Source organism: Xiphophorus maculatus, chromosome 16, assembly GCF_002775205.1.
Source record: "Xiphophorus maculatus strain JP 163 A chromosome 16, X_maculatus-5.0-male, whole genome shotgun sequence".
NCBI classification, from domain to species: domain Eukaryota; kingdom Metazoa; phylum Chordata; class Actinopteri; order Cyprinodontiformes; family Poeciliidae; genus Xiphophorus; species Xiphophorus maculatus.
In genome coordinates, this window is record NC_036458.1 from 9064974 (window position 1) to 9092645 (window position 27672).

General features: G+C 36.3%; 8 protein-coding genes and 1 pseudogene across 8 annotated transcripts; 3 read left to right on the forward strand and 6 right to left on the reverse strand.

Annotated features, from left to right (window-relative positions):
• Positions 1-370: 370 nt before the first annotated feature.
• On the forward strand, positions 371-1022 carry LOC102226846 (hemoglobin subunit alpha-2). The gene is made up of 3 exons (XM_005809040.2): positions 371-482; positions 556-763; positions 840-1022. The coding sequence occupies exons 1-3, from the start codon at positions 388-390 to the stop codon at positions 966-968; spliced, it is 432 nt and encodes a 143-aa protein (XP_005809097.1). The 5' UTR covers positions 371-387; the 3' UTR covers positions 969-1022.
• A 2858-nt stretch (positions 1023-3880) lies between these two features.
• Positions 3881-4484, reverse strand: LOC102227105 (hemoglobin embryonic subunit alpha-like). The gene is made up of 3 exons (XM_023348418.1): positions 4388-4484; positions 4110-4315; positions 3881-4009 (listed from the first exon to the last, which is right to left on the reverse strand). The coding sequence occupies exons 1-3, from the start codon at positions 4482-4484 to the stop codon at positions 3881-3883; spliced, it is 432 nt and encodes a 143-aa protein (XP_023204186.1).
• A 2165-nt stretch (positions 4485-6649) lies between these two features.
• Positions 6650-7426, forward strand: LOC102227550 (hemoglobin subunit beta-like). Its single transcript, XM_005809043.2, has 3 exons — positions 6650-6809; positions 6893-7115; positions 7198-7426. Exons 1-3 carry the CDS (start codon positions 6718-6720, stop codon positions 7324-7326), a joined length of 444 nt encoding a protein of 147 aa, XP_005809100.2. The 5' UTR covers positions 6650-6717; the 3' UTR covers positions 7327-7426.
• Positions 7427-8909: 1483 nt separating this feature from the next.
• Positions 8910-10345, reverse strand: LOC102227809 (hemoglobin subunit alpha-1-like). Its single transcript, XM_005809044.3, has 3 exons — positions 10199-10345; positions 9913-10120; positions 8910-9121 (listed from the first exon to the last, which is right to left on the reverse strand). Exons 1-3 carry the CDS (start codon positions 10291-10293, stop codon positions 8993-8995), a joined length of 432 nt encoding a protein of 143 aa, XP_005809101.1. The 5' UTR covers positions 10294-10345; the 3' UTR covers positions 8910-8992.
• Positions 10346-12904: 2559 nt separating this feature from the next.
• On the reverse strand, positions 12905-14423 carry LOC102228068 (hemoglobin subunit beta-1-like). Its single transcript, XM_005809045.3, has 3 exons — positions 14189-14423; positions 13561-13783; positions 12905-13245 (listed from the first exon to the last, which is right to left on the reverse strand). Exons 1-3 carry the CDS (start codon positions 14278-14280, stop codon positions 13117-13119), a joined length of 444 nt encoding a protein of 147 aa, XP_005809102.1. The 5' UTR covers positions 14281-14423; the 3' UTR covers positions 12905-13116.
• A 678-nt stretch (positions 14424-15101) lies between these two features.
• Positions 15102-15921, reverse strand: LOC102228318 (hemoglobin subunit beta-A-like). Its single transcript, XM_005809046.2, has 3 exons — positions 15739-15921; positions 15426-15648; positions 15102-15333 (listed from the first exon to the last, which is right to left on the reverse strand). Exons 1-3 carry the CDS (start codon positions 15828-15830, stop codon positions 15202-15204), a joined length of 447 nt encoding a protein of 148 aa, XP_005809103.1. The 5' UTR covers positions 15831-15921; the 3' UTR covers positions 15102-15201.
• A 595-nt stretch (positions 15922-16516) lies between these two features.
• On the forward strand, positions 16517-17420 carry LOC102228577 (hemoglobin subunit alpha-like). Its single transcript, XM_005809047.3, has 3 exons — positions 16517-16775; positions 16855-17062; positions 17173-17420. The coding sequence occupies exons 1-3, from the start codon at positions 16681-16683 to the stop codon at positions 17299-17301; spliced, it is 432 nt and encodes a 143-aa protein (XP_005809104.1). The 5' UTR covers positions 16517-16680; the 3' UTR covers positions 17302-17420.
• A 5527-nt stretch (positions 17421-22947) lies between these two features.
• On the reverse strand, positions 22948-23707 carry LOC102228846 (hemoglobin embryonic subunit alpha). The gene is made up of 3 exons (XM_005809048.2): positions 23539-23707; positions 23252-23459; positions 22948-23151 (listed from the first exon to the last, which is right to left on the reverse strand). The coding sequence occupies exons 1-3, from the start codon at positions 23634-23636 to the stop codon at positions 23023-23025; spliced, it is 435 nt and encodes a 144-aa protein (XP_005809105.1). The 5' UTR covers positions 23637-23707; the 3' UTR covers positions 22948-23022.
• Positions 23708-24716: 1009 nt separating this feature from the next.
• Positions 24717-27608, reverse strand: LOC102229104 (annotated as a pseudogene).
• Positions 27609-27672: the final 64 nt, after the last annotated feature.

Sequence of the window (27672 nt, forward strand, 5' to 3'; positions counted from 1 at the left end):
CTGGCATCTACCAGAGCATATTTATAAGGTATGTAGATATATTCTTAAATATCTTAATTATTTGTATTTTGTTTTGCTGATACTCTTTGTGAACAACTCACAAGAATAAAAGTTATATAAAATGACATTATTGCTTTATATTGATAAATTTAACTTTTCTTGTTATTTGTGTAGTCACCCATTTGTAACTTGTGGTGTTTGATTCTTGCATGGGTCCTCAGAGTGACCGTTACTGTTCGGTTTTATTCTTATCTCATTTCTCAGCTGGAACACCTCTGAGTTCAGATAACCTCAGAGGTGACCAGGGTGTGTCCCTGTCCTCTTCCGTCTATAAAACCTCCTATTCTCGTGCTGAAACTCCACATTCAAACTTAATCGTCAGACAAGATGAGTCTCTCTGCAAAGGACAAGGCAACAGTGAAGACCTTCTGGGCCAAGATCTCTTCCAGTGGCGAGGAAATCGGCACAGATGCTCTGTCCAGGTAAAGATGGCTCTGAAGGAAGAAACAGCAGCTATATCTATTGCATGTGTTCAAAGTGTTTGTTTTTGTACAGGATGCTGGTGGTTTACCCACAGACCAAGACCTACTTCTCCCACTGGAAGGACCTGAGCCCCGGCTCGGCCCCGGTGGTGAAGCACGGGGCCACGGTGATGGCTGGAGTTGGTGACGCTGTGGCCAAAATTGACGATCTGACATCAGGGCTCCTTAGCCTCAGTGAGCTGCATGCCTTCACTCTGAGAGTGGACCCCTCCAACTTCAAGGTAAGAAGAAGGTTGTTTACTGCACTTCAAACTTTACACAAAAAGCAAGATTTTTACATTTGGTTTTTCCCCTCAGATTCTCTCCCACAACATCCTTGTGGTTTTGGCCATCATGTTCCCCACCGACTTCACTCCTGAGGTCCATGTGGCCATGGACAAGTTCCTGGCTGCTGTGGCCCGTGCGCTGTCCGAGAAGTACAGATGAACAGCAAATAAAGCAGGAAGCGATGGACAACATGGACCCCTTGTTTTGTCTGTTTTCAACCTTAATAAAATAAATAAATAAGTAAAAATCTGAGTTAAATTGTCGGTTGTAGTTTGTGTGGTGATGTTTGTTTTGCACATTCAGTTATTTCCAAAAGGGGAAAAAATGTACAAAAACTTCAAAATATGGTTTATGTCATAGAAAGTCTAACATATGTAGCCATATGTTTCCACGCTGTGCTGTGCAGCATCTTTATACAATAACTAAAAAGTGATTTGGAAAATAATGTATTCTAATGAACCTATTATATATTTTTTTATTTGTTTATATTTCTTTACATATTTTAATACACACTGATCTTCATCTTCAGTCAAATTTGGTAAAATAATAGGGTTATACTTGGATATTACATGTCAAGTCCATGGTGAAAAAAGGTAAAAGTCTAAAGACATAAAGGACAGAAGCTCACCAGCCATTTAGGTTCACATGCAAAAACTTTCAGTGGATACAGTTTGGCAAATATACTATCCACTGTGGTCAACTGTGTTAAAGTCATAAAACGCTTTTAAAAAATCCTTGGTCATGATTTGAGAAATTACGTGACTGAATAGGCAAGTCAAGCTTTACTGACACTAATGAGTCTGCCCGTTAATTTTGGCACTTGAGAGTCGGGGCATAAAAAGTCAGAATGTCTGTTTTCAGGCTCAGTGAGAGTAAGGCAAAAATGCCCAATAAATAAACAAGAAAACCCTTATTGTCAAAGAAAAGCTGATATGAGCTCAGAATGACAGGTTTCAAGTTATCCTCTCATTTAATCAGTAAATCAGGGTGACTTTGAAGGCAAACTTTAACAGCTGCACTCTGGGCACAGAGAAAGAAAAAAATCAAAGTGGTAGAAACGTAGCATATCCCGATTACTTCACCAATATAGAAAATACAAAATATTGAGATTTTATTCTAGGCGTTCCACACGACCTGTGCTCACTGTGTGTGCAAATGAAACTGTGAGATTTAGGAAGCTTTACTTTTTGTATCAATAACCCTTTTCCAAATCCGGTCAAGGTAGTAAAATCTTGGAAATGAGTAGTCGAACACTGCACAAACAGTTAACATGCAGGAGTTTTGAAGTTGTGGCAAAAAAAAAACAGCAGTTATGGTCACCAAAGATGATTTAATAAATTTATTCATTTACAGAATAAGTTAGTTTTACAAAATATTACCTTCATTTGAACTAATTGCTCGATCCTGATCAAAATATCAAAAATGGGCTTAGCTGGCCAGTGACTAAGTAAAATCATACATCAAAATTTGTATACACATTGTGTGAATTTTATTCATTCTATTGTCTGAGCTATTACCTTTGAGTCTACTTGTACTAATGATTTGCTTTGAAATTACCCCCGGGGAATAAACAAAGTTATTTGTACTGAACTGAATTGAACTGAATAACTATTTCCTTTAACATTGTAATTAACTTCATGTGAGTAATAAGGTGAAATAATAACATTAAAAAATACTCTGGCTTCTGAAAATTAGAAGGATTAATTTGTGGTCAGTAACATGAACTCTGCATAGGTCAAATATACAATATCAATATCACTTATCAGGTTGTTGATCAGCATTTTCTCAGTCACAAGAAACACTCCTGCCTGGAAAAAAAAATACCAATACTGTTTTCAAACATGCCAGTCAACAGTAAATGTATACTTACTCAATATGGAACTTGGTTGTAACAAAAGTAAATTGGATTTATTTTCATTATCTCTGTTAATTGTGTTGTGTTCGCACCTAGAGTTGATTTTCAATCATTTTTTTCTGTTCGATGAAAGAAATCAGTCATTTAGGCTCCATCTAGCTTCAAACTGTTAGCAGAGACAAAATACTGAAAGTCAAGCACTCTTTTGTGCAAAGTTCAGTCTGTTGCTATTGCTTCCTTGCTGTAATTTGCTGAGGTAGTGGATGTTGGATGAAAACAGAATGTTGCCTTTTGCAATTGAAATGTTCTAAAAAAAGAAGTAATAATCCAAAAAAATAAAATAAAATAAAATGAAATGACTTAGCCATCACTTATTTCATAGAGAAGAGTAAAATGTTGGTAAATGCTACTTGCAGAAGCACAATCTCAAGTTATAAAATGTAACAAAAAAAAAAAGTGGTGAAAAGAAGTCATGTAAGACATTACACATTTTTATTAAATATGACTATGAACTGCTGATTTGGATATAAATGATTGTAATCAATGTTAAAGTAAGATGCGAACATTAAAACAAAAACATAAATTCGACAAATAAAATCATTCTTGATTGTAAAATTTCAGCTGAATTGTAAAAACATTAAAAATCCACCAAAAAGGTCGGAAAGATGACAAGTTTGAATGAGAAAATCTGGGGAAAATATCTTAAAGCCAGAATATGAAGTTAACTTAAAGTCATATTTCATTAAGCGTGTGCTCACAGGGTTTTGAAGTTTACTTTTAATTCCTAAAAATACTTTTAGGGGGAATAAAGAATATTTTCATAGTAAAGCTCTTATCGGGTCATTTAATCATATTTCAGCTTTTAGACATTGAAAAAAAGAAAACAATAGAATAAGTTACTTTGAAGTTACAATACTCTGAAAACGGTTTCTAAGAGTAATTACACAGATCCTTTTGTTCAAGTAATAAAGGAAAGATGTTTTTGAGTTTTTGTTGCGTTTCTGAGTGGTTTATACACATACTGAAGGTGCAGACAGATATGTTAACTTCTAAGTTGACATGAGGCTTAAGTGAAACTCATATGTGACTTGAGAAAGACAGATTCATTAAAACAACCACTTAAAATTGTATTAAATACTTTATTCAAACTGAAGGCCAGAGAACATAAAGAACATAAACATGTCTTCTGTTCAACCATTTTGCTCAAGGGTGAAGTTCATCTGTACTTCTCGGACAGAGCCAAAGCCACAGCAGACAGGAACTTATCCATGGCCACATGGACCTCAGGGGTGAAGTCGTTGGGGAAGCTGGTGGCCAAAACCACAAGGATGTTGTGTGAGAGGACCTGGACAGAGCAGATAAATTAGGTCCGGCTGCAACGTACATGAATATAGCCGATCAAAAATGCATTTCAAGAGCTCTGCTGAAGTAGGACCATGCCGTACCTTGAAGTTTGCCGGATCCACTCTCAGAGTGAAGGCATGCAGTTCACTGAGGCTAAGCAGACCTGCTCTCAGATCATCAATTTTAGCCACAGCGTCAGCAACTCCAGCCATCACCGTGGCCCCGTGTTTCTTCACCGGAGCAGAGCCGGGGCTCAGGTCCTTCCAGTGGGAGAAGTAGGTCTTGGTCTGTGGGTAAACCACCAGCATGCTAAAAAAAGGGGGGGGGGGAGCTTTTAATCTTTAGACAAAACTTTAAAATCTATGTTTTTAGGGTATTTATCTGGAAAGAGCATCTGTGCCGATATCTTCAGCATTGGTTGATATTTTGGCCCAGAAAGTCCTGACTGTGTCCTTGTCCTTAGCTGTGAGGTTCATCTTTGTAGTGAATGACTTTTTGCTTGTTTTTTTTTTTTTTTTTTTTTTTAGTCTGAACGTTCTGCAGGAGCGTGAGGGGTTTTATGACACATGGACATGGACACACCTAGGAGATATCTGTGTTTGACGTCTCCCAAACTAGATAAAGACAAAAATCAGTTTTGCCACACAGGCGCTGGAGAGCACGTTGACATAACAGTGACAAGGGAGTGATAACAAATTTTAACGGTTGGCCTTTATTGTAGATTTTTAATAAGAATATCTGTGAATAGAAATAAATAAAAGTATGTGCTATTTAGCTTACTTATGTAGAGATGTTCACCTGATTGAACATGTCTCATTGTGTTTTGAAAGTCGGTAAATATAAATCTCCAAAATAAAATGTACTATTCGTGTCAAATGTATGTTATAAATATGTTAACATCATTATTATTGTTATTGGATTAAAGGACATGAAATTGAAAGGTTAAATTTACTTATTAGAATGTCAAGTTGGGGAAAAGGAATTAGAAACTGTAAAATAGAAGTATGGGGATGATGTGTAGAGGAACAAAGTGTAACTCAGGGCAATTTGTGGCCCTTAGGCTGCCTTGTGTTTCCCCAACTGCGATTCCAAAATTTAACACAAACTCTGCCCACAAATCAGTGGTAATTGCTGCTTATTTGAATCTTCTTACAATTCGTCTTTTAATAACAACTCTTCTTGCCATCTCTATAATTTCATAGTAAAAAGGGCCACATCTATCTAATGACTTTCAGCAGACCTTTGGGCACTCAAATCTTTGTTTAAATCAGCCAAATTAAACAAGTGTTTTTATAGAAACAGCTGCCGAATTATTTTTTTTGTGTAAAGAATAGATTATATTAATTTGCTTATTTATTTTCAATTGAGCCTTAAAGAATTTGCAAACGGGACTCCTTTGTTTTACCAAGATAAATGTGCAAAACCCTTTTAGTATTTTGACGATTTCCGCACCTCCTTCTTATAAAAAGCTGGTATACTGTATTGAAGTAACACATAGTATGATTCATTTATTGTTGAACAAATAAACAAAATACCCAACATACATTTTGTAATTTTAGTTTGCAAACACATATAGATTTATTTTGGTGATAATGTTGACAAAAACTTTAGAAACTTTAGAAACCACTAATGTTCTAATTGTTCTACAGGAAATTATTTATTTCACAGGGGGGGAAAAAAGCAATTCCCATAATTATTTCCATAAAATTTTCATTTATTAAAAGCAGTTGTGGGTCTTTAATTATTTGCATTTATTTTGCTGTGTGTGGAAGGAAACCTGCATTCTCTTGAATTTGGTCCAGTCTCCCCCTCCTCCTTTTTACTATCCAGAAGAAGTTAGACAAACCCAAACGGTCTGTTACCTTTTCCCCCCACCTGATGTCTTTATCAGATTCGAACAGCAGGGCAGGAAAAACGTTTCAATCTCAATGCAGAAAACGCCCAGAGAGAGATATAGCTCTCTGGTTTTAATTTAAGAGAATCAAATAATGTAATCCTTCACAAATATGAATGAAAGTAAGTCCTATTATTCTAGTCAAGCTTAAAGAAATTAGAAAACATTTATTCTTTAAAAGTAAATAACCCAAAATGGAGCTTAATCTATCATGTTCATGAAAATAACAAGAAAGTTTTACTCTGAACTTAATTTGCAACACTCTCAGGGTTGAATCTGCTCATTACCAGCTTAGTTAATTTTGTTTATATTACATTGTTAACATGTTGCAGAGCTTCACTCTCAGAAACAATAAGGCATTTACAAATAACATAAAGCTAAAGTTAAATATCAATTTAAGTTTTGTTTTTTAGTTAATTTTTCAATACTTAAAAGTAGAAAGGTTTCAACTGAATTGAATTTGGTTAAATAAAATCTATCAAAATTGCTATTTTGAATACAAACTGATGTGTAATTTTAAACATTATATACATTTCATGACACCAGTATGTTGTTATTTCCCTGGATTTTTCTTTTTAAGCACACCAGCCAACAACATTCCATCAATCCAGTGAGCTTTTCTCAGGCATCAAGCAGAATTTACCCCACAGTTTATTTAATCTCTATAATTTTAGAAGATCAATAAATCAGCTTTCTGCTCAGCTCCACCCATCTGATAATTCTGGGAGGAGCAGAACTTGGCTGTCTATAAGTTGGATCTCCTGGGCCTGCTGACCCACACCAGACAAAGGAAACAACCAAACCAAAACTCCAAAATGGTCAAATGGTCAGACTTCGAGCGTGCCGCCATCCAGGACATCTTCTCCAAGATCAATTATGATGTTGTTGGCTGTGCAGCTCTCTCCAGGTAAATAAAAAATCTATTTTCTTTAGCCAAAAATGTATTAATTTGAGGTTTTATTTTCTTTAATGATCTTTTTGTCTCTTCAGGTGTCTGATTGTCTACCCCTGGACTCAGAGATACTTTGGCGGCTTTGGAAACCTCTACAACGCTGCGGCCATAACATCAAACCCCAAAGTGGCGGCTCACGGAAAGGTCATCATGGCAGGTCTGGAGAAAGCTGTGAAGAACATGGACGACATTAAGACCACATACAAAGACCTGAGCGTGCTGCACTCTGAGAAACTGCAAGTGGACCCCGACAACTTCAACGTAAAGCTGTTTTCTTTTTGTCATTACACCACGGGTATCAATGCTGTTGCTGCTTTCTGACCCATGTTGTGTTCTGTTGCAGCTCCTGGCAGACTGCCTGACCATTGTTGTAGCTGGTCAGATGGGGGCAGCCTTCACCCCTGAAGTCCATGGAGCTTTCCAGAAGTTCCTGGCCGTGGTGGTGGCCTCTCTGAGGAAGCAGTACCACTAGAGAGCCTCAGCCAGGATGCTCTCAAGATCTGTTTCTCCTCATTCTAGAAGGAGGAGGCTATGAATGATTAGATAAATAAATTAGCACATATAACAAATTATTTTGTTGTCTCTGTCTTTATTCCTCATTATCATGTTTATAACTTTCTTATGCAGTACGTAAATGAAATCTAAATAAGATGTAGCTGGTCATGAAGAAATACTGAAATATACTGAATATTTTGATGTTCAATAAATTCCTTCCTTATTTAAATGCTAAATAATATATAATTGGGTAATTTATATCTGATTAAGCTAATTGTTCTCAAAACAGAAAGACTGCTCCATGATCTTCACTCATTAAAATATAGACTTGTCTGACTTTGTCTACATGGATAAATCCCAATCAGTAAGACTTATTTAAGTTGACGAAAACAGATTAAACATTTATGTTGATTAGTAAAATTACAACAACAAGAAAAGAAGAAGAAGCTGGAAATAATTCCTCAATAAACCGAAACATAAATGCTTAGTTTCTTTTAGGAACTGAAAAACAAATAAAAAAGAAAAAAAAAGACAGTTGACTTGCGCTGTAGTATCAGAAAAAATGTGAGTTCTTGTCTGTGAAGACCCATCTGCTTTGTTCTAAACAAAGCTGAATATTTTTAGTGGTGTAAAAAATATTAATAATCCATAATAGTAAATTAAGGGGCTACCAAAGAGAGAGTAGGACATGAGGCACTAAAGTTGAGACAATATCACTGAACTTGAATAAAAAATTTGACTTCAAACCAAGTTATTGAATTTTTAATCTAAATTTCAGTGTGCTTTTGAAACACATTATGATTAAATATGACAATGACAAACAGGATCACTTGTAAGTTCGCTATCAGAAGAACTCTGAACAAGCTATGCTCACAAGTCACTAGTGGCCTGAGGAGGTGACCTACTTGGTCATTTCTTTCTCTGAACCGTTGACCCTCACCAGTAAAACATCAGCACTGTTTTGTAAATGTCTTTGTTGGTTTTGATTCAAATTGCAATTGGAAGTAATTTGTATTCAATTTAATTGCAAACAATACAAGTGAGCATTTTCTTATGATAGCTTTTAATAATTGAACTACATTAACAGACCTTAAATCCCCCTTCTGTTCATGTAAGCAATTACTGGAAAATGGAAGAAATATCAAATGAGCATGGGGGCCTTTATACAGAAAGCACATTTATAGGTTTAAGTATAAAAAAAGAAACTTAAAGACACCAAGTCTTTCAGTAAAGAAGCAACAGCTAGAAATCTTTCCTGAAATGCATATAAACTTCATGCAGATCTGCAGCAAAAGTTTTAGCGTTGTACTGGTTGATTAAGGCTCCTCCATCAGTTTTTCACTCTACATCAAAACATAAACACCATAACAATTATTTTGTTTAGATTGGAAGCAGAAAGATTTGGGAACCTCTGGTTTAGAGTACCCCATGTGTATCATCTGTTTGATTTGAAAAACAAAAATTATGTAGATGTACTAAAAGAACTTAAGCTCCAGCAAAAAAAAACTAGAGATATACTGAGACACACAAACTCACACAAAACCCAGAAATAAATGACACTTTCAATGCTTTTGGTCTTTTATTCATATTCAGACTGTTAGAAGCTGTAGTATCATGTCTTTTATCTTCTCCAGGTGTGCAGTTTATCTGTACTTCTCGGAGAGGGCTCGGGCCAGAGCAGCCAAGAACTTGTCCACAGACACATGGACCTCAGGGGTGAAGTCGGTGGGAAACTTGATGGCGAAGACCACAAGGATGTTGTGTGCCAGGATCTGTGAAAAGTTGATTATTTAAAAATAATTGCAATTTTGTTTTGCAAAAAAAAAGAAAAAGAGAAAGAAACAAAGAACGCAAAAATTAAAGAAACAGAGAAAGAAGGAAAGAAAGCACAAATAAAGAAAGGAGGAGAGAAAGAATATTTTACATTCCTACATACGTATTGCATGAATGGCATAAAAAACTAAAAATTAATCGTAAAAAGTATAACATAAATTAAATTAAATTAAATTAAATTAAATTAAATTAAATTAAATTAAATTAAATTAAATTAAATTAAACAGCCATGGAGTCTATCTTGAAATACAGTACTATAAGTTTAGTATAAAAATAGTAACTATTCTAGTTTTCATTTTAAAATAAACGAATATCAAAATAAAAAAAGTGAAATATAATTCAAATAATAGCGCATAAAGATTTAGCACGTATTTATTCATTTCAAAATAAACGAAATGTTCAAGTAATGATCATTACAGAGAATCGTGAAAAGGAAAAATGTGAGAAAACGGCAAGTAAACTAATTGAAACTTCACATGAAAATTTAATAGTTCATGCTAAAATTCAATTGATTTCTGTTCATGTAAATTATTTTAATATTTTATTGGACCCACAAATGTAAGTATCAGTGGAGTCTTAAAACACCACTGAGGTCACTTTTTTTTTAAATTAAATCTACAATTTAGTATATCAGGAACTTTATCGTTTTATTTCAAAGTCGCTGCGTTAAATTCATCGAAATAGCTCGCAGGGTGTCTTTACAGTCCCAACTGTTGACCACTAACTGTACCTTGAAGTTGGCAGGGTCCACTCTAAGAGTGAAAGCATGCAGCTCACTCAGGCTCAGGAGACCTGAGGTCAGATCATCGATTTTGGTCACAGCATCAGCTACTCCACCCATCACCGTAGCTCCGTGCTTCTTCACTGGAGCAGAGCCGGCACTCATGTCCTTCCAGTGGGAGAAGTAGGTCTTGGTCTGTGGGTAAACCGCCAGCATCCTAAAGGAATGTGAGTGTATAAATAAACCCAGAAAAATACAGTTCAGGTAACATCAGTGACATAGAGGTCTTTGTTACCTGGACAGAGCATCCTGGCCAATGTCTTCAGCCTTGGGAGCCACTTTAGCCCAGAAGGCTTTGACTGTTTCCTTGTCCTTGGCAGTGAGACTCATCTTCTTGGTTGATTGTTTGGGTTGAATGCCGCGATCAGAGGCAAGTGGTGGGGGTATTTATAGGAAACAAACGGGGCTTGGGCATGGCAGGGACACCTCCGAGTTATCTCTGATTGGACGCCTTCCAAGCAAAGTGTTGCAGCTTAGATGAGATAAGCTGTAAACAAAATCGAGAGACGGGGCTCTGAGGAGCAGCTCACTGTAACCTCTAGAAAATACAGAGGCTTCACTTTGAACTTTTCATTAAATGTGAAAGAGTACTTCTTTTTTTCTTCACTGTGATCAAGTTGAAAATTTAAACAAGTTAAATGATTGTTTTAAAATTGTATCATCATTTAGTTAAGTGTGTCTTTTATACATGTTGTTGACTTTAAATACACATGGCTTTTAGTACTTTGGAAAACACATACAACTAAAAAAAAATCATAGACATCACAAGTTATGAAATCTAGTTTGAAGGGTCATAAATACATTTTTACAAGGTCAAAATAAACTAATGACAACAGAAAACCCAAACACACAAAACCACAGAGCCTAGACATATTAATGGGATTTGGTTCATAAATGATAGATGATAAATCTATAGTCTCTTATCAAGGACAGTCCCGTGGTACTGATTTAAAATCTTGACCATTTTTTAATTCATTCCTGGTTATCAGTGGGTTGCAATATATTTTCTGATGCGGTATAAGTTGCTACCACCAAATATGCTTCTCTGCTTATCTGAACTTTAAAGGGGCGGAGCCGCAGAAAGGAGGCAGATAGGCAAACAGAGGCCTCACTGACCGCTGCTCAAGCTTCAGTTAAACATTTCACTTCCCGCCTGTTTTGTTTAATTACATCAAGGTTTTTTTTTCTTTTTTTTTAAATCAATCTCAGGCTTTTTATCAAACTCTGCCTGTCTAATGCATACAGGCAGAGTTTTAATGACTTTTTGGTGAAGGCAGATTTTCTGCTGTTTGTTGATGGTATTTCACAATGTCTAACTGCTTTGTCCCCAGTTTGTCTTATTTGGAACTTCATTTAAAAATACTACTGCCAGTAGTAGTGATTGTAAATACAAAAGTTATTATTATAATTATATTTATTACTAGTAGTATTAGTAATAGTAGTAATTATTATTACAATTATGTATTATAATAAAACAACAATAAATGGTTGTATCAAGATAGATAATGATATGTGGAGGTCAAACGTTATTTTCCCAACTTCTTTAATAGTTATCATCCATATATGTTAAAATTTTAATTAAGTTAAATTAAATAACGTTAAATTAACTAGATTATTGTTTCCATACTATTTTTTTTATTTTTTTAGGAATTGCAGTTTATGGCCAGTGAATAAGTACAAAATATATTTATTTTAAAATATCAATATAAGACATTTTTTAAAAACGCCATGGCAACAGGTATTTTGAATACAGATAGTTTTGGAGAAAAAATGTATATTCAAAACTCCGTCTGTGAGACATTTTTTAAATTCTGCAACGGCGTTTTAGCGCCCTCTTGTGGAAGAACCAGCGAACATTAAAAGATTTAGAAATTTGATAGCTGATTTTTTTTTTTTGGTGACTCCTGTCATGAGAGGTTTTTCACTTAGAAGCTTAAATAGACTTTCAACAACCAAAAAAAGTGGAAAAATTAATAAAGATTTTAAAGACGAAGAGCAATTACGAACATCTTAGTTCATTTATGTTAGCTATTTATTTTTGTTTGTTCCTTTCCTATATAACCTATTGTTGTTACTAACTGATTGTTGCATTTTCACACAAAAAAACTATTTTATTTTCTTGTTCATGCTGACTAAGGAAAATAAGACTTAAAATGTCAAACCTAAATATTTTTGGGTAAAGCCTTAACATTTTTTATGGTTCTTGTTGGGAGTATAGCCTCTCAGAAGATTTTCAATTCAATTTAATATCCAGAGGTGTTGTTACACTTACTGGAGTAATGTTTGAAGGACGCAAAATTACTTTCAGGAGTAATTCCACTGTATTTTTCATGTCTACTTGAGTAATATTATTATGAAGTATTTTACTTTAGTAAAACTTTTGGATACCCTAACTTCTGCAAGTCACTATGACTTGAAGAATAATTGTTATAACCAAAATCTTCTGAGACAGACGCATATTTATCTTGAAGTGAGACCTCTTGTTTCTACATAAGCTTTGTTATTTTATTTGCTGATCCTGTTTTAGCTGAATAAGATGTAGTAAACAATAGATATTGACACAAGACGTACTATGGACTGTCCTAATTTATGAACGTATTGGTTTAATAAGTTTTATGTTGAAAATTTTGATGGAGAAATGTGTTTCAGCAAACTGGAATTATTCTGTAATTATTTGTTTTCATATAACAACTACATATATATATAATGTGTGTGCGTATGTGTGTATATTCAAAATGTCAGAATTTGTTTATCACTATTTTGTTCTGCCTGCCAAATAACATTGTTTTTAAATATTAAATCATACATTATGATCAAAATAAATAATAAAAGATAAAAATAATGTTGAAGTAATGCTACTCTTACTTGAGTGCAACTTTTGGGCACTCTATCCACCTTTGTTAATTTCTCCAGCCGTAAACATTTAAAAAATCAACACTAATTTCATAGTGATGTTATATACTTTATTGCCTCCAGGGGTCGTAAAAATTCAACTTACACACACGACACTACCATGGTACACAGCTTCTGCAAATCTTCAAGCACTTGCTCTGTTTTCCCACATGTTGACAAGCACATAAGAGCTTTTGAAAAAGCGAGATTTATTCAATGGAAAATATTTCTCCATGCTTGATTGGGTCTGCTTTTTTATTATTATTTGTACTGACTGCTCATAGCCTCCACCACAGCAGACAGAAACTTCTGCCAGGTGGCCTGGACCTGAGGGTTCAGCTCAGCTCTGAGTTTGCAGGCGATGGTAATTGTGATGCATTCGGCCAAAAGCTGGAGGGAAAAAAGAAATCATAAATTTCGGGAACAATAACCGAGATGCATTTCTCTGCATTAGTAAAACGTATCGAGTCACTAGAACAAACACCCCTACTTGTACCTTTGGTGTCACTTGTCATTGGCTGAATTTTTGTATTTGATTTATTTATTTACAAACGGACCACTGCACCAAACCTCAAGACACTGAAGTATCACGAGCTGATCTCAAACTTCACAAAAACGGCGAACCGTTCTTTATATCTAATAAATTCTCAAATGGCTTTCCCAACATGAATTATTTGCGGCTTAAACGTCAGGATAGTAGCTTACTCTGAAGTTATCCGGATCCACTTTGATTTTCTCGTAGTGCTGCCTGCTCAGGGAAGCGTACATCGCTTTGAAGTGGTCTATGTTCTTCACGGCTGTGTCCAGAGCCGATAGCACGACCTTTCCCAGGGCGGCCAATTTGGGGTTGTTTACAATTGCTGTAGTGGTGAAGATGTCGCCAAAAGAGCCGAAATACCGCTCGATCCAGGGGTAAACAATCAAAGCTCTGTCGATGTGAGAAACATGATGCCCGGTTATGCACACTATTTTCGATTTTATACAAATGGGTAAACCGTCACATGGAAAGCTGAAAACTATTTTTGACATGTCATTTCTAAGAATATCCTCAACCTGGAAGTAATTTTCAAAAGCAAGACTCAACAGCAATAGGCGGACAGCGACTGGTGCTGAAACATAGCATGCAGATGAACCAACATGCAAAAAAGTCACCTCAATTTTTGTATTGCATCTCAACCAAAACAATAATCTTTTCTATTCGAGGGAGATTTTACATCATCACACTAAATATGGACCTTACAGGGAATATATACATATATGTATATATTTAGCTTTAAAATAGTACCCAAACAAGACTTGCTAAGCCTCAGTTTGAACTAAAATCTAACTCTACCTTGCCCAAAGCTCTGTTCCGATCTCATCAATATCAACTTTTTCCCAAACTCCTCTGACGATGCGGCGCTCCTCTTCCGTCCATTTCACCATGACGCCATGCAATCAATAAACTGCCAGTTTGGCAAAAGATTTGATGACATGATGGATGACCTGACACCAACACTAAAATGCTTGCAAGCATAAATTCTCTCTTCTGTCCGCCTCCGATGGTCGTAGCAAGTTTTCACCAGCTGCTCGCAGCAGATTAAACCATATACGTTAATAATCTTTATAATCAGGCCAGCCACGCCCAAATAAAAATGATGCCGGTGTTATGAAGAGGAGTTTATATGCTTGGTTAATATGTTCAGTCATAGCTGGTCAGATCTAATTTTTAAATTGCATTTTAAAAAAGATGACGATGAGCAAATTATTTTTGATCAAGTTAAAGAGAAGAAAGATGGGTGTAAAGTTAAAATCTGAACATGAATATTGTTGTGTAATTGTATATTTTTAGCGTTGCAGTTTGCAGTCTTTTTCAGAGAACTTTAAAAAAAAAATACTATTATTGTTTTGCTGTTTTAATTCTGTTTCTCCCGCTGGCGTTTCGGGTAATTTACAGACGCTACACTCGGATGGGAATCACGTTATTCAACTTTTTTTCCCCACTGGTCATTATTTATTTCACTGTAATGGAAACCAAAGATTTATATATATATACTGCTCAAAAAAAAATAAAGGGAACACTTTAAGTGTTAAACACCTGTTTAAGTGTTCCCTTTATTTTTTTGAGCAGTGTATATTGTATATATATATATATATTTATATATATGTATACATTATTTATTTCACTGTAATGGAAACCAAAGATATATATATCCATTTGATATCTTATTTAAAAACAGGGTGAATAATTACAGAGGACACTTGCATATGATATGAGTTTTTTTATTGATGTATTTTTGGCAGCATTTAATTGCTCAGAAACTGATGTCTCGCTGCACCTCTTCAGTGGTCGGCCACTTCAGACGCTTAGTGGTACTGTCTGCCCAGGGCGGAGACCACCACGGCCAGGAACTTCTGCCAGGCCTCTTGGAAACCAGCGGTAAAGACGCTGGGTCCAAACTTGGCGGCCACGACCACAGTGATGCACTCGGCAAGCACCTGCAACCGTAAGACAGAATACAACAAGAATGAATAAACTGACACGAATTAAAAAAGCAAGTAATTGCGTCTCGGTGTGAGGGATGACATACCCTGAAGTTGTCGGGATCCACATGGAGCTTCTCGGAGTGCATGACGCTCAGTTTGGCGTAGGCGTTCTTGATGTTGTCTATGTTCTTCACAGCAGTTTCAAGGCCGCCCATCACAGTTTTTCCGTGCTGAGCCACTTTGGGATTTGCGGCGATGGCTGCGGGGGTGGAAAGGTCACCGAAGGTAGGGAAGTACCTCTGGGTCCATGGGAACACGACCAGAAGCCTGAAAACACAAAAGCGACAATGAGAAATCCCGATCCTCAGGATGTAAGAGATCATCATTCCGCGGAATGAAATTTGTTCTCAAGGTTACCTGGACAGGGCCTGGGGACCAATTTCACCCACATCAATGTTTGACCACAGGGTGGAGATGGCGGTGCGCTCGGCGTCTGTCCACTCGACCATGATGACGATGTGAAAGCCTCCTCTGACTTTTCGCAAAAAAAACGAGTTTGGTGATCAAAGGTGTAAGACTGTGTGAATATGTTTACGAGCCCTGCATTTATTCACAGCCCAATGATCCGTCCCCCAGACAAGACGGGCTGTGATTGGACGAGGTGCACTTGCCAATAAAATGACGTCCGTCATGTTTGGCACCAATTAATGCCAATAACTGCTGCGTCATCTATCTGAAATGATATGCATTTTCTTACTTTATCGTCAATCCTTTCTTTTGTTAAGATTGTTTTAACACTGAAACGTTACCAGAGACCGTTACCGTTTCTTGAGTTAACATGATTTCTTGAGTCATGAGTTCTACAAACTCATGACCAGTTTGTAGAATCAAGTACAATATACTTAAAATCGGGAGTGTGTAATATTTAATATTGGTTCAATATTTTTTTATTTTTTTATTTTTTTTGCAAAAAGCTCTACTTGAAAAAAAATGCACGTTGGTGAATAATAAAGAAAACAAGTACAAAGATTTTAACATTTTGTTAAGTGAATTTTGTGTATTAACTCAAGAAGTCAGTTAGATAAGTAGAAAAAACAGAAGCGTTATCCAGAGCAGCGCCTTGGTGTAATTCCTGTAACCAGCCAGCATTTACGTAGGGATTACGTGAAATTTGAGGAGTGGTAGCTTTTATCGAGCCACATTGGCAGGGGGTTATTTGGCAGTTTTGTTATCAAGGTTTTGGCATGGATTGATTCTGAGGCGTGGTGCATTTAGGCTTGATATAAAGACGCAGTGACAAATTCATCAAAGCAGCTTTTTTGATCTTCATATTTTCTCGCTGAGAAACTAAAGGCAGCAATGAGTCTTTCCGACAAAGACAAGTCCAGGGTGAAGGCCCTCTGGGCCAAAGCCGAAGGGAAGGCCGGCGAATTGGGAGGTGAAGCATTGGGCAGGTAAACATCAAGTTATACAAAACCCTTTCAAAATGTGTCGTTGCTGTTTGTTTTAATCCTATTTCTATGTTACTTATAGGATGCTTGTTGCCTACCCACAAACTAAGACCTACTTCTCTCACTGGGGAGATCTGAGCCCCCAGTCCCCCAAAGTGAAGAAGCATGGTGCCACCATCATGGGAGCCTTGGGAAAAGCTGTGAAGGGCATCGACGATCTCCCTGGCACTCTGGCCGCCCTCAGTGAGCTTCATGCCTTCAAACTCCGGGTGGATCCTGCCAATTTCAAGGTATACTTCCAATCTCTTCTGAAGTTTACTCACACAATCATGATCATGTGTGCATTTAGTTTCTGCTCAATTATATTAAACCATTTTTTTTGGGTGTGCGTAATCTTCAGATCCTGGGCCACAGCATCGTTGTGGTCTTGGCCATGTACTTCCCTGGTGACTTCACTCCTGAGGTTCACCTTTCCGTGGAAAAGTTCCTGCAGAACGTGGCCTTGGCTCTGTCTGAGAAGTACCGCTAAAGACGCACTGATTGTGTGAACAAGGAGTTTTACCCTCCCACATCCTCAACACTCTTTCAGACATGTGGAGACACGTTCAATAATAAAAAAAAAATACATCCGAGGATGTCCAATTCTCAGTTTTTGTTTTCTGCTGTTCTTTCCGATTTGTGTGATATATATATTTTTTGTCATAGTAAAATTGGTTGGGTCTGCAACTGCAGAGTTCAAGGTATTTGCACAAACTTTGTTGGAAAAGGCAAAGTGCAAACTGCACTGAAATGCACATGGGGGAAAGTGCATCATAGTTCGAATGACTTTAGTAATTAATAAATAAACATTTTAAATAATTTCATTTTCTATTCATTTAAAAATAATATTTATAATAAATAAATAAATAAATAAATAAATAAATAAATAAATAAATACTCAAGCAGCACGATGGGTTTTCAGACTTTGGGAATAATTTAAGCTTTGAACAAACATTTATTTCCAGTGGTGTCCAGCCTGGGGGTCTGCCAAACAATTTCTGCCTCCATCACAATTCAAAACCTTTGCTTGGTTTGCCAGAAAGGCAGTAGATGCAGATACACATTTAAATGAAATATGTTAGAGTGCCATTTTAATCGATGTGAGGTCTTTAAAAAAAAGGATACACAAAATTTAAATATTTTGAAGATGTAAGGCACAACGCAAAGCATTGCTCTTTTATCAGTGATGCTAATGCTTTTATTTTTATTAAATATGACTACAAGCACCCACAGACTTTTACTAAAGAGCAAACTGGATGTGCCAATTCGCCAAGCTTGTGAGATAAAGTATGTATGAGCCATATCCTGTTTTTATATTTGTCCCCTATTAACTCTAATTATGTTCAGCATAGATTTAAATATCTTCTTCAATTTTCATTAAAAGCGAATTAGAATTACAATTTTGTGGCTCCTGAATATTTTCAACATGATATTTTCTACCCCCATGGTAAAATGTCTGGACACCACTGACACAAACAAATAGTTCCTTAGCAAGAAGAATCTGTTTCAGAAGTGAACCTGGATCTTTAATTGCTAAAATTTAAATAAATGATAGAAACAAATTATACTGTTTCTGTACAGGACAAAAACATGAGAACCAATCTATGTTTATCTATTTCCATTTCTAAGCTCCTGCCAGAGAAAAACATCCCCACCTTCATGCTAACATCTCTGTTTATTATGATTTAATTAATGTGCGATTACTACATAGGTTTACGTCACATGGCACACTTCCATTTTTGTTTGATGCCTCTGTATTTCAGACAAACTTACTAATCTAAAAAGAATTTAACATTAAATATATGTTAAATTCTTTACATATATATATATATATATATATATATATATATATATATATATATATATATATATATATATATATATATATATATATATATATATATATATACATACATATATATCATATATATATGAATTGTAAAGACCCTCAACATGGTATTGAGTTATGTACTCTGTATGAGAATGTTGTGAAATCCCTCCTTATCTCAAGTAAGCCACTGCATAAAACCATCTTGCATAGCACCAAGCCGGGTTGGAACGACTATGTAAAAGAACATCATGCAGAGGCCAGAAGGGCTTTTAAAGCATGGGCCGATGCAGGTAAACAGAGACATGGCCCCTTGTTTGAATACAAAAAACAAGCAAATGCTAATTTTAAACATTTTTTAAGATTCATAAGGAGACGTGAAAATATTATGAGGTCTGACTCTCTTGCTAGAAAGTTAGGAAATAATAATGTTAAGGACTTTTGGAAAGAAATAAAGAAAGTAAATAACTGTAAAACGTCACTTCCATCTACTATTGATGGTGTTACTGGTGTAAAAGAAATCACTCAGTTATGGAAAGAGCACTACAGTGCGCTGTTTAATTGTGTCAAAAGTGACATTTCTGACATAGGAAGCATTCACAGTAATGAGAATGTGATTGTATCCCCACAAGAAATATATCATATAATTATGACACTGAAAGACAATAAGGCCTGTGGGATGGATAACATATCCACTGAGCATTTGAAAAATGCAAGTAAAAAACTCTGTGCATTACTCTCTATGTGTTTCACTGGCTGTCTAGTACATGGTCTGCTACCTAAATCAATATTATCTGTCATTCTGGTACCCATTATTAAAGACAAAGCGGGTAAGATTAGCTCCTTGGAGAATTACCGACCCATAGCTTTAGCTAGTAGTTTGTCGAAAGTTTTTGAAAGAGTCCTTCTAAATAGGCTGGAAGAGTTTCTTTTGACCTCTGATAATCAATTCGGTTTTAAACCCAAACATGGTACAGACATGTGTATTTTTGTGCTACAGGAGATTTTAGATTTGTATAATTTGCGCAACACCACAGTATTTATGTGTTTCATTGATGCTTCTAAAGCATTTGATCGCGTGAATCATCAAAAATTGTTCTGCAAGTTAGTAAGCAGAGGTGTACCCAAATATCTGATTAGAATAATGGTCTATTGGTATGGTCATCAACTAATGTATGTCAAATGGGGTAACTCATTGTCTGACTCGTTTAATGTTGGTAACGGAGTAAGGCAGGGAAGTATATTGTCCCCTTACCTTTTTAACATCTATATGGATGAACTATCAAAGCGCCTGAATTGTTGTAAAACAGGCTGTGTAGTTGGTGACCGCACAATCAATCACATAATGTATGCGGATGATTTGGTAATCTTATGCCCATATAGTGCTGGCCTTCAACAATTACTAAGGGTCTGCTCCCAATATGGATGTGATTTTGATGTCAAATATAATGCTAAGAAAAGCAATGTCATGATTGTTAGAAGTAGAGCAGATAAGCATCTGATAACCCCTGACTTCTCTTTATCTGGCATTGTCCTCAATATATGCAATGAAATTAAATATCTGGGACATTACATAACTGATGACCTATCTGATGATCGTGACATTTGTAGGCAGTATTGCATGATGTATGCACAGGCTAACATTTTGATCAGAAAGTTTGGTATGTGTTCATCCTCTGTGAAGGTAGCTCTTTTTAAAGTTTTTTGTACTTCATTTTACACAGCCCATCTATGGCGAAGATATAAAAAAAGTAGCCTGCACAAACTTTATGTGGCATACAATGATGGCCTGAGGCTCCTACTCAAAGTGCCTAGATGGAGCAGTGCCAGCCACATGTTTGCACATAACGCTGTTCCCACATGTGCAGCTGCGCTCAGGAATCTCATGTATAAATGTATGTGTAGATTACCCGTGTCATACAATAATATAATAGCAATTTTAGTAAACCCTGTTTTTAGTACAGCGAGATTTTTCTCAAGATTGTGGAAACATTGGCGTCATCATTTATTTGTGGCTCAGTGACTGTCATGTTTCTTTTTTGTTTTTTTTCTTTTCTTTTTGTTTTACTATGGACCTCTTTTGTGTCTGAAATAAAGATTGATTGATTGATTGATATTTAATGTTAAATTCTTTTTAGATTTCTGTAGATGGTGTTTTCTCTGTCCTCTTAACTGGGTTCAGTTAATTTAGTTTGGCAACAGGCTAGAAGAGTCTCTACTAAGGTAGAGATTAATGGGAATCCTTAAATAAACAAACAAGCAAACAGGCTATTCCAGTCAGTTTCATTACCAGAAACACAATAGGTCCTAAACAAACACATAAATGTTGTTTTTCTGTCATTTTGCAGCTTAAAGGTCACTACATAACGGTTTTGCTTTGTTTATGTGTAAAAATATAGAGTAAATACAGACAGAAATGTAGTGGCATTTCAGGTAATCCATTTCAGGTAATTTCAGTTTTTGAATTAAACTGAGTGAGGATCTTCTTCATGGTGCCAGTAAGTGTGTATTTTAGACAAAAATATTATCATATAATCCCCTATTCACTCTTAACTTTTCTGCTTTGTTAATTACCTTTTTTGACTCAATAATTAAAGTTGTATGATTTTGCAGTCACTCAAATACGGGACCTGCGCACAATACAGGCCATTTGTGAGCAAGGGATATTGAAAGTGCTTTACAGAGAAGTAAAGGAGCAAAGGTAAAGGGGATTACATTTAAAAACAAGAAAGAAACAAGTAGAATCTGTCTTTCAAATTTTGAACCTATTGAATAGTTAACAAGTAGCAACAAAGTTGTGTCTAATTGAGGCTTTTCTTTTAACCCTTTTCTTACTCTTAGCTGATTTTTTTGATTAAAAATAAGAATACATCCATTCCATTCGTTACCTAAATCTACCTTTCCTTGCTAGTGCTTATTTCCAGGAGCCATTGGGTGAGAGACGGGACCCAGCAGGTTAGAAACCCGTCGCAGAGGTTAAAACCAGAATCCTACTAGTTAAGTTGAATGATGCTAGGGCGCCCTCTGCTGGAAATATTAAAACGACGCTGGTTTGGATCTTAATGCTACACATGAATTGGTTGAAGTCCTCCACGTCTAAAACTTGCTGCTGAGTACATGCGGTGGTAATAAACATGACGGAAGTAATCAAAACATTTTACACGGATTCTAAAGAGATTTTGCAGGCTTTACTTCCTCTGTTTCAAACAAGCATTTCCATGATAAGTAGGATAAAAATCTAAAGATACATTTGATCTTTTTCATGGCTGTGAAAAGAAAAACGAGACACACATGAGCCAGTTGAAAGACTTTTACATTGGTAGTCATTTAACACCGTGCGCTCTGGAGCTCTTCTGGTTGCTGGCTGAAATTCAGTAAACAAGCGACAGGAGGAGCAGCACCTTGGAGAGCGCCAAAGTACCAAACGGCCTCAGGGAGGCTTCGACTATACAATAAAATGCGGATACAAGAAGAAAAGCAAAACTTCTGATTGCAGCTACTGTTTGTCTTTTTCAATATATAAACAAAGTATGAAATTCTTTGAATGTGCATCTCAAATAACTGGAAAATCATGTGAAAAAACTATAGAGTTGACGCATCAAAAGCCATAAAAGACGAGTCCCGGGCGGCAGTTGTTAAAATCTTCGTATTAAACCCGGCGGCTCAGTTACATTTACTTTAATAATATTGTGAAAAAAGTAGGTTACTTTTAGGAGCAGTTTTGGAGCACTGTTTACTTTACTTTTTCTTGAGTAATATAATTATGAAGTAACGTTATTCTTACTTGAGTAAAATTCCTGGCTGCTTGATCTACCGAGAGGAATTTCAATGAATGAAGAATAAGTTTGTTTTAACCCAGAACTCACCAGAGAATTGTTTAGATGGAAATATATTTCTGATTTCATTTTAAACGCTGGTTGTCTCAGTGTAATGAGACACGCGCCGTACAGGAAGTTCATATTTAAGAAATATTTTCCCAAAAATATTGAAGATCACTAATACGTTTTTATTCTTGGAAATCATCCCCTCTGCTCCTTCGTTTCTGTTTTATTAATAAGGCCTACCCAAACCGATAGATGTTGGAGGTTGTATTTGATATTTTATTTGATCTTCCTTTATGAAATCTCTTAGCCTAGTTGTTAAGAAACACAAAAATATAATTAATCAGAGTTAATTTATGATTTAAGATCATGAGTAATTTCCTTTTCACACAAGACCAAGATATTGCAACCTTTCTTTTTTTTTTTTTAAATGTATTTTACTGTGAAAACAGAACAGAAATCTCCAGTAAAGAACCAGAAGTCAACATTTTGCGTTTTTTCAGCCATGCATTTATTGATCACACAAGGTGAATTCATATGTCTGGATCTCCTCTCCAGGAGTTCATCTGTACTTCTCGGACAGAGCCAGAGCCACGGCAGACAGGAACTTATCCATGGCCACATGGACCTCAGGGGTGAAGTCGTTGGGGAAGCTGATGGCTAAAACCAGAAGGAGGTTGTGGGCAAGAATCTGTGAAAGACAAGTGATGAGACGACACTTAGACTTCATACAAGCAGAAAAAAAGGACCAATGCACAGCTTAAAGCACACTCTTAGCTCTGAAGCCTCACCTTAAAGTTGGCGGGGTCCACTCTCAGCTTGAAGGCATGCAGCTCGCTCAGGGTGAGCAGACCTGCAGTCAGATCGTCGATTTTAGCCACAGCGTCAGCAACTCCAGCCATCACCGTAGCTCCGTGCTTCTTCACTGGACCAGAGCCGGGACTCATGTCCTTCCAGTGGGAGAAGTAGGTCTTGGTCTGTGGGTAAACCACCAGCATCCTGAATGGAAGAGTAGAATGGGTGGGTAAAATTTTAAGCAAAACGTTGTTGAAATTCAAAGGTTTCAGGTCTCATTTACCTGCCAAGAGCATCTGCTCCAATGGCTCCTGCCTTGGGAGAAATCTTTCCCCAGAAGGCCTTGACGGTGTCCTTGTCCTTGGCAGTAAGACTAGTCATTTTGGCTGTTTCAATAACCGACTAACTAACAAACTAAGTGCGAGGGCTATTTGTCTGAGAGGCAGCAGAGGAAACACCCAGCAGCACCTCCCCTGAAACGGCCCACGAGAGGCGGTCTGAGTAATCCTGATCAACGGTTTCTGTGAGATAAAATCTTTAAGTGTCTCTGAAATTTCTTTGAATTACAAAATATTATTCAAACTTACTCAGTTCTATACGATAAAATATTCAAAAATAACACAAAAAAATAAAGGTGTGGATGGTCAGGATAGTTAGAAAATGGGAAATTTACTGTTAGAATTAAAGGTTTTCATTTTCTAATTTTCTCTCATTTGCATCTTGTTTAAAGAAACATGTAATGATTTTACACTTGCAGCTTGGAAAACTGGCTTCAGTGCATTACAGAAAGAATCATTCACATTTGCAGTTTAATTTTAGTATGCGGTCAATAGCATAAAATTCCATTCAAATACATCACAGCTTTTGTTATTACATCAAATCTGGGAAAGCGTTTAAACCATGTGAATACTTTTGCAAGACATTGTTCAACATGTTTGTAATGAATTCATTTAATATGAAGCTTTTCTTTTTTGTGCGATTGAAATACTAGAATTAAATTCATTTTCAATTACATTTGATACTGATTGAGATTTACCTGTTCTGTTTGTGTAAATGGCCTCAATTACAAACAAAGTATCTTTAAAAGTTGCGGCTCTGATTATGATTAACTATTGTTATCAAGATTTCACTGAGGAGGATAATTTATTGAACCAATTGACTAATCAAAACACACTGGGAAATTTTGTAATGTTTTCATTTATTATTTGAGTCCAGTGCTATACTACACAGACAAACACCTTCACTGTACCATTAACGCAAACAGTTCATAGGCATAATTGTAAAAACAAGATGCAAAACATTTTAAATGCAAATCTACAGTCTTTATCCCAATTTTACAGATCTGAAGGCTGACTTAACCAAGTATTAATAATTCATTTTATCTGATATGACTATGAATGTGTGAATTTTCAAACCAACATGAAGGATTTTGCACACAGAGCAAAAAGAACCAGATAGCCATTTTTTTTCATTGCATTTATTTATCACATCAAGAATGAACTGATGTAGCTTCACTTCCTCTCCAGGTGTTCATCTGTACTTCTTGGACAGAGCCAGACCCAAGGCAGACAGGAACTTATCCATGGCCACATGGACCTCAGGGGTCAAGTCGTTGGGGAAGCTGATGGCCAAAACCAGAAGGATGTTGTGGGCGAGAACCTGCAAGGTAAACATAACAAGTTATAATTTATCTAAGTAAACTTAACCCCCGTCTGATGTGACAGAAGGAGACAATAAGGTTGTATTCAAAGCTCTGAGTCTTGACCTTGAAGTTGGCAGGATCCACTCTCAGAGTGAAGGCATGCAGCTCGCTCAGGTTGAGCAGACCTGTAGTCAGACTGTCGATTTTAGCCACAGCTTCAGCAACTCCACCCATCACTGTAGCTCCATGCTTTTCCACGGGAGCAGATCCGGGGTTCAGGTCCTTCCAGTGGGCAAAGTAGGTCTTGGTTTGTGGTTACACCACTAGCATCCTAAAAGGTCAGAAAACAAAAAAAGTGGGTGGGCAAATTTAAAACAGTGAGAGGCTGGAATTTGAAGATTTTTGTCACATTTACCTGTGAAGAGCATCTGCTCCAATGGCTGCTGCCTTGGGAGAAATTTTTCCCCAGAAGGCTTCAACAGTGTCCTTGTCCTTGGCAGTAAGACTAAGGCTAGTCATTTTGGGAGTTTTGAGTACCGTGCTGAATCGAGGTCCCAGGGCTTATAAGCCTGTGAAAGAGGGTGGACACCTCTTTATTACAATAAAAATAATAATGGCAAGCTATAACATTTAAAATGATCTTCCTTTGGATAAAATAACATTTATTTGACATTAAATAACCTTTTATTGAAATTGTTTATAAAATGATTCGAATAAAATTGATTTAGGTTTTATCAAAAAATCAAATAACGACCCTAGATCAGATTTTAGGACTAACAAATTCTAAAACATTTTTTACATTTTCAGTTTTTACAATAAAAATAACATACAGTCCTAGTCATAATGCATATAGTCCAGTTAGTCACTTATTATTTTAGAGTTATAGACAGAGATCCCCCTCTTAAAGAACAATGCAACAACACAGACAGAGAAGATTCAGGCAGATTTTGAAATCCAGGCTCTGCAGTCGAGGAAATATTATTAGATTTGTCTGGAAACATTCCAAGATGCTGAGTTTAGTTACTTTCTGGCCCCTGCAGCCAAAATATATGTTAGAGCCTAATCTAATCAACTACACTGCACATGCAGGGCTGGATCCACACTTATTGAAGAGATAAGATTCATTTCTAGTTAAGCTGATAGGGTTGTGTTTTAACCTCCCTGTTATACTTCTAGTCTGTCTGAGAAACACTGTGGAAACGCTGTGTACCTCATTTATGAAAACGTTAAACAGAACATAAAGCTGCTTGGAGACGGCCTGATAGCCTTTACGTTTAACGTGATCGTCTATAATTTTCTTTCTAATCTCCTGGTACAGCTCTCCTCTTTGCTTTCTGTAGTTCATTCAGTGTGACACACACCATGTCGCCAAACAGCACAATGATTACTCGTCACTCAGAGAATAGGCTTTAAAATACTGTTAGTTTATAAATCACTGAACAGCTTAGCACCACAACACATTAATGATCTGATGTTGTGTCGACCTTCCAGACTTCTCAGGACTTCTGGTTCCGGTCTGCTCTGCAGCCAGAACCAGACATGGAGAAGCAGCATTCAGCTTCTATGCACCACAAATCTGGAACAAACAGGTGAAACACTGAGTTTCTTTGAAAAATCTAGACTAAAAACCCACCTGTTTAGAGTTGCTTTTGAGCTATAATAAATTAAATATTAACATATTTCATGTGCATTGATTGTGCATGACAGCACTCATCAAAATGCAATGTTTGTCACTGATTTTCTCAGCTGTCGACTGTATATCTATTATGACTTTGTATTTGTGTGCTATTATGCTGCAGAGCACTTTGACTGCCTTGTTGCTGAAATCTGCTATACAGATAAACTTGAAAGATTGATTTTAAATAGGCAGAATGATGCTAGTTAGAGGACACACCATAGTTTGGATGATACAGTTAGGAAAGATGATTCTCCCTCATGAAATTACATTCATTAGATGTTTTATTCTTTAATCTGGTAATGTACTTTTTAAATAAAATTAATCGTTATTTTCAAATTAAACATTTCAATCACCACTATCGTTCATTTTGGATTAATGATGCACTGAATCAGGGTAAGAACAATAACAAACACATTTGATACAATAATACAGACTTTTTAAAGAAGACTGACCATTTTAAACACAGAGCAAAGGCATAGGTCGACTAATTTTACACAAGTACTGTAGATGTTACACCAAAACAAGACAAATGGACATGTGATTCCATTTGTCTTTAATTAGGCAAAATAACCATTTTAAAAAAAAATTATATACTTTACCTGGGTTCTTGTAGAAGAGGAGTAAAGCTCTGAAGAAGCAAAAAAGCAACAATTAAATAAAAATAAGGATGGGCAGTAACTGTGCTTTTAACAAGACAGGATGAATACAAATATTAGCTCACTCATTTTGCTGACTTTTAGTTTTTTTGTTTCAAACTTCAGCTGTAAAGATGTAAACTCACTTGCTATGGATCCAGTAGTGTGTTATCTTATCAGCTCCTCCCAATGACAAGCAGCTGTCTAGAGCCAACAGCTGCTGCTGCCAGAGTTTTTCTCAAAGATTACAACTCGTGTAAATTGATCAAAGATGACTTCATTGTTGTTTGAGAAAAGGGGTCAAATGGACGCAGTCATCTAACCCCTAAAGTATACGTTATTTTGGTGGGGACCTGTCTAAAATCCGGATACAGCATTGTTTTTTTTGTGTTGAAATGTCAGGCTTCCAGGTAACTAGTGTTTCAATGAATTTCAAACATTTTAAGGCCTCAATTTCAGACG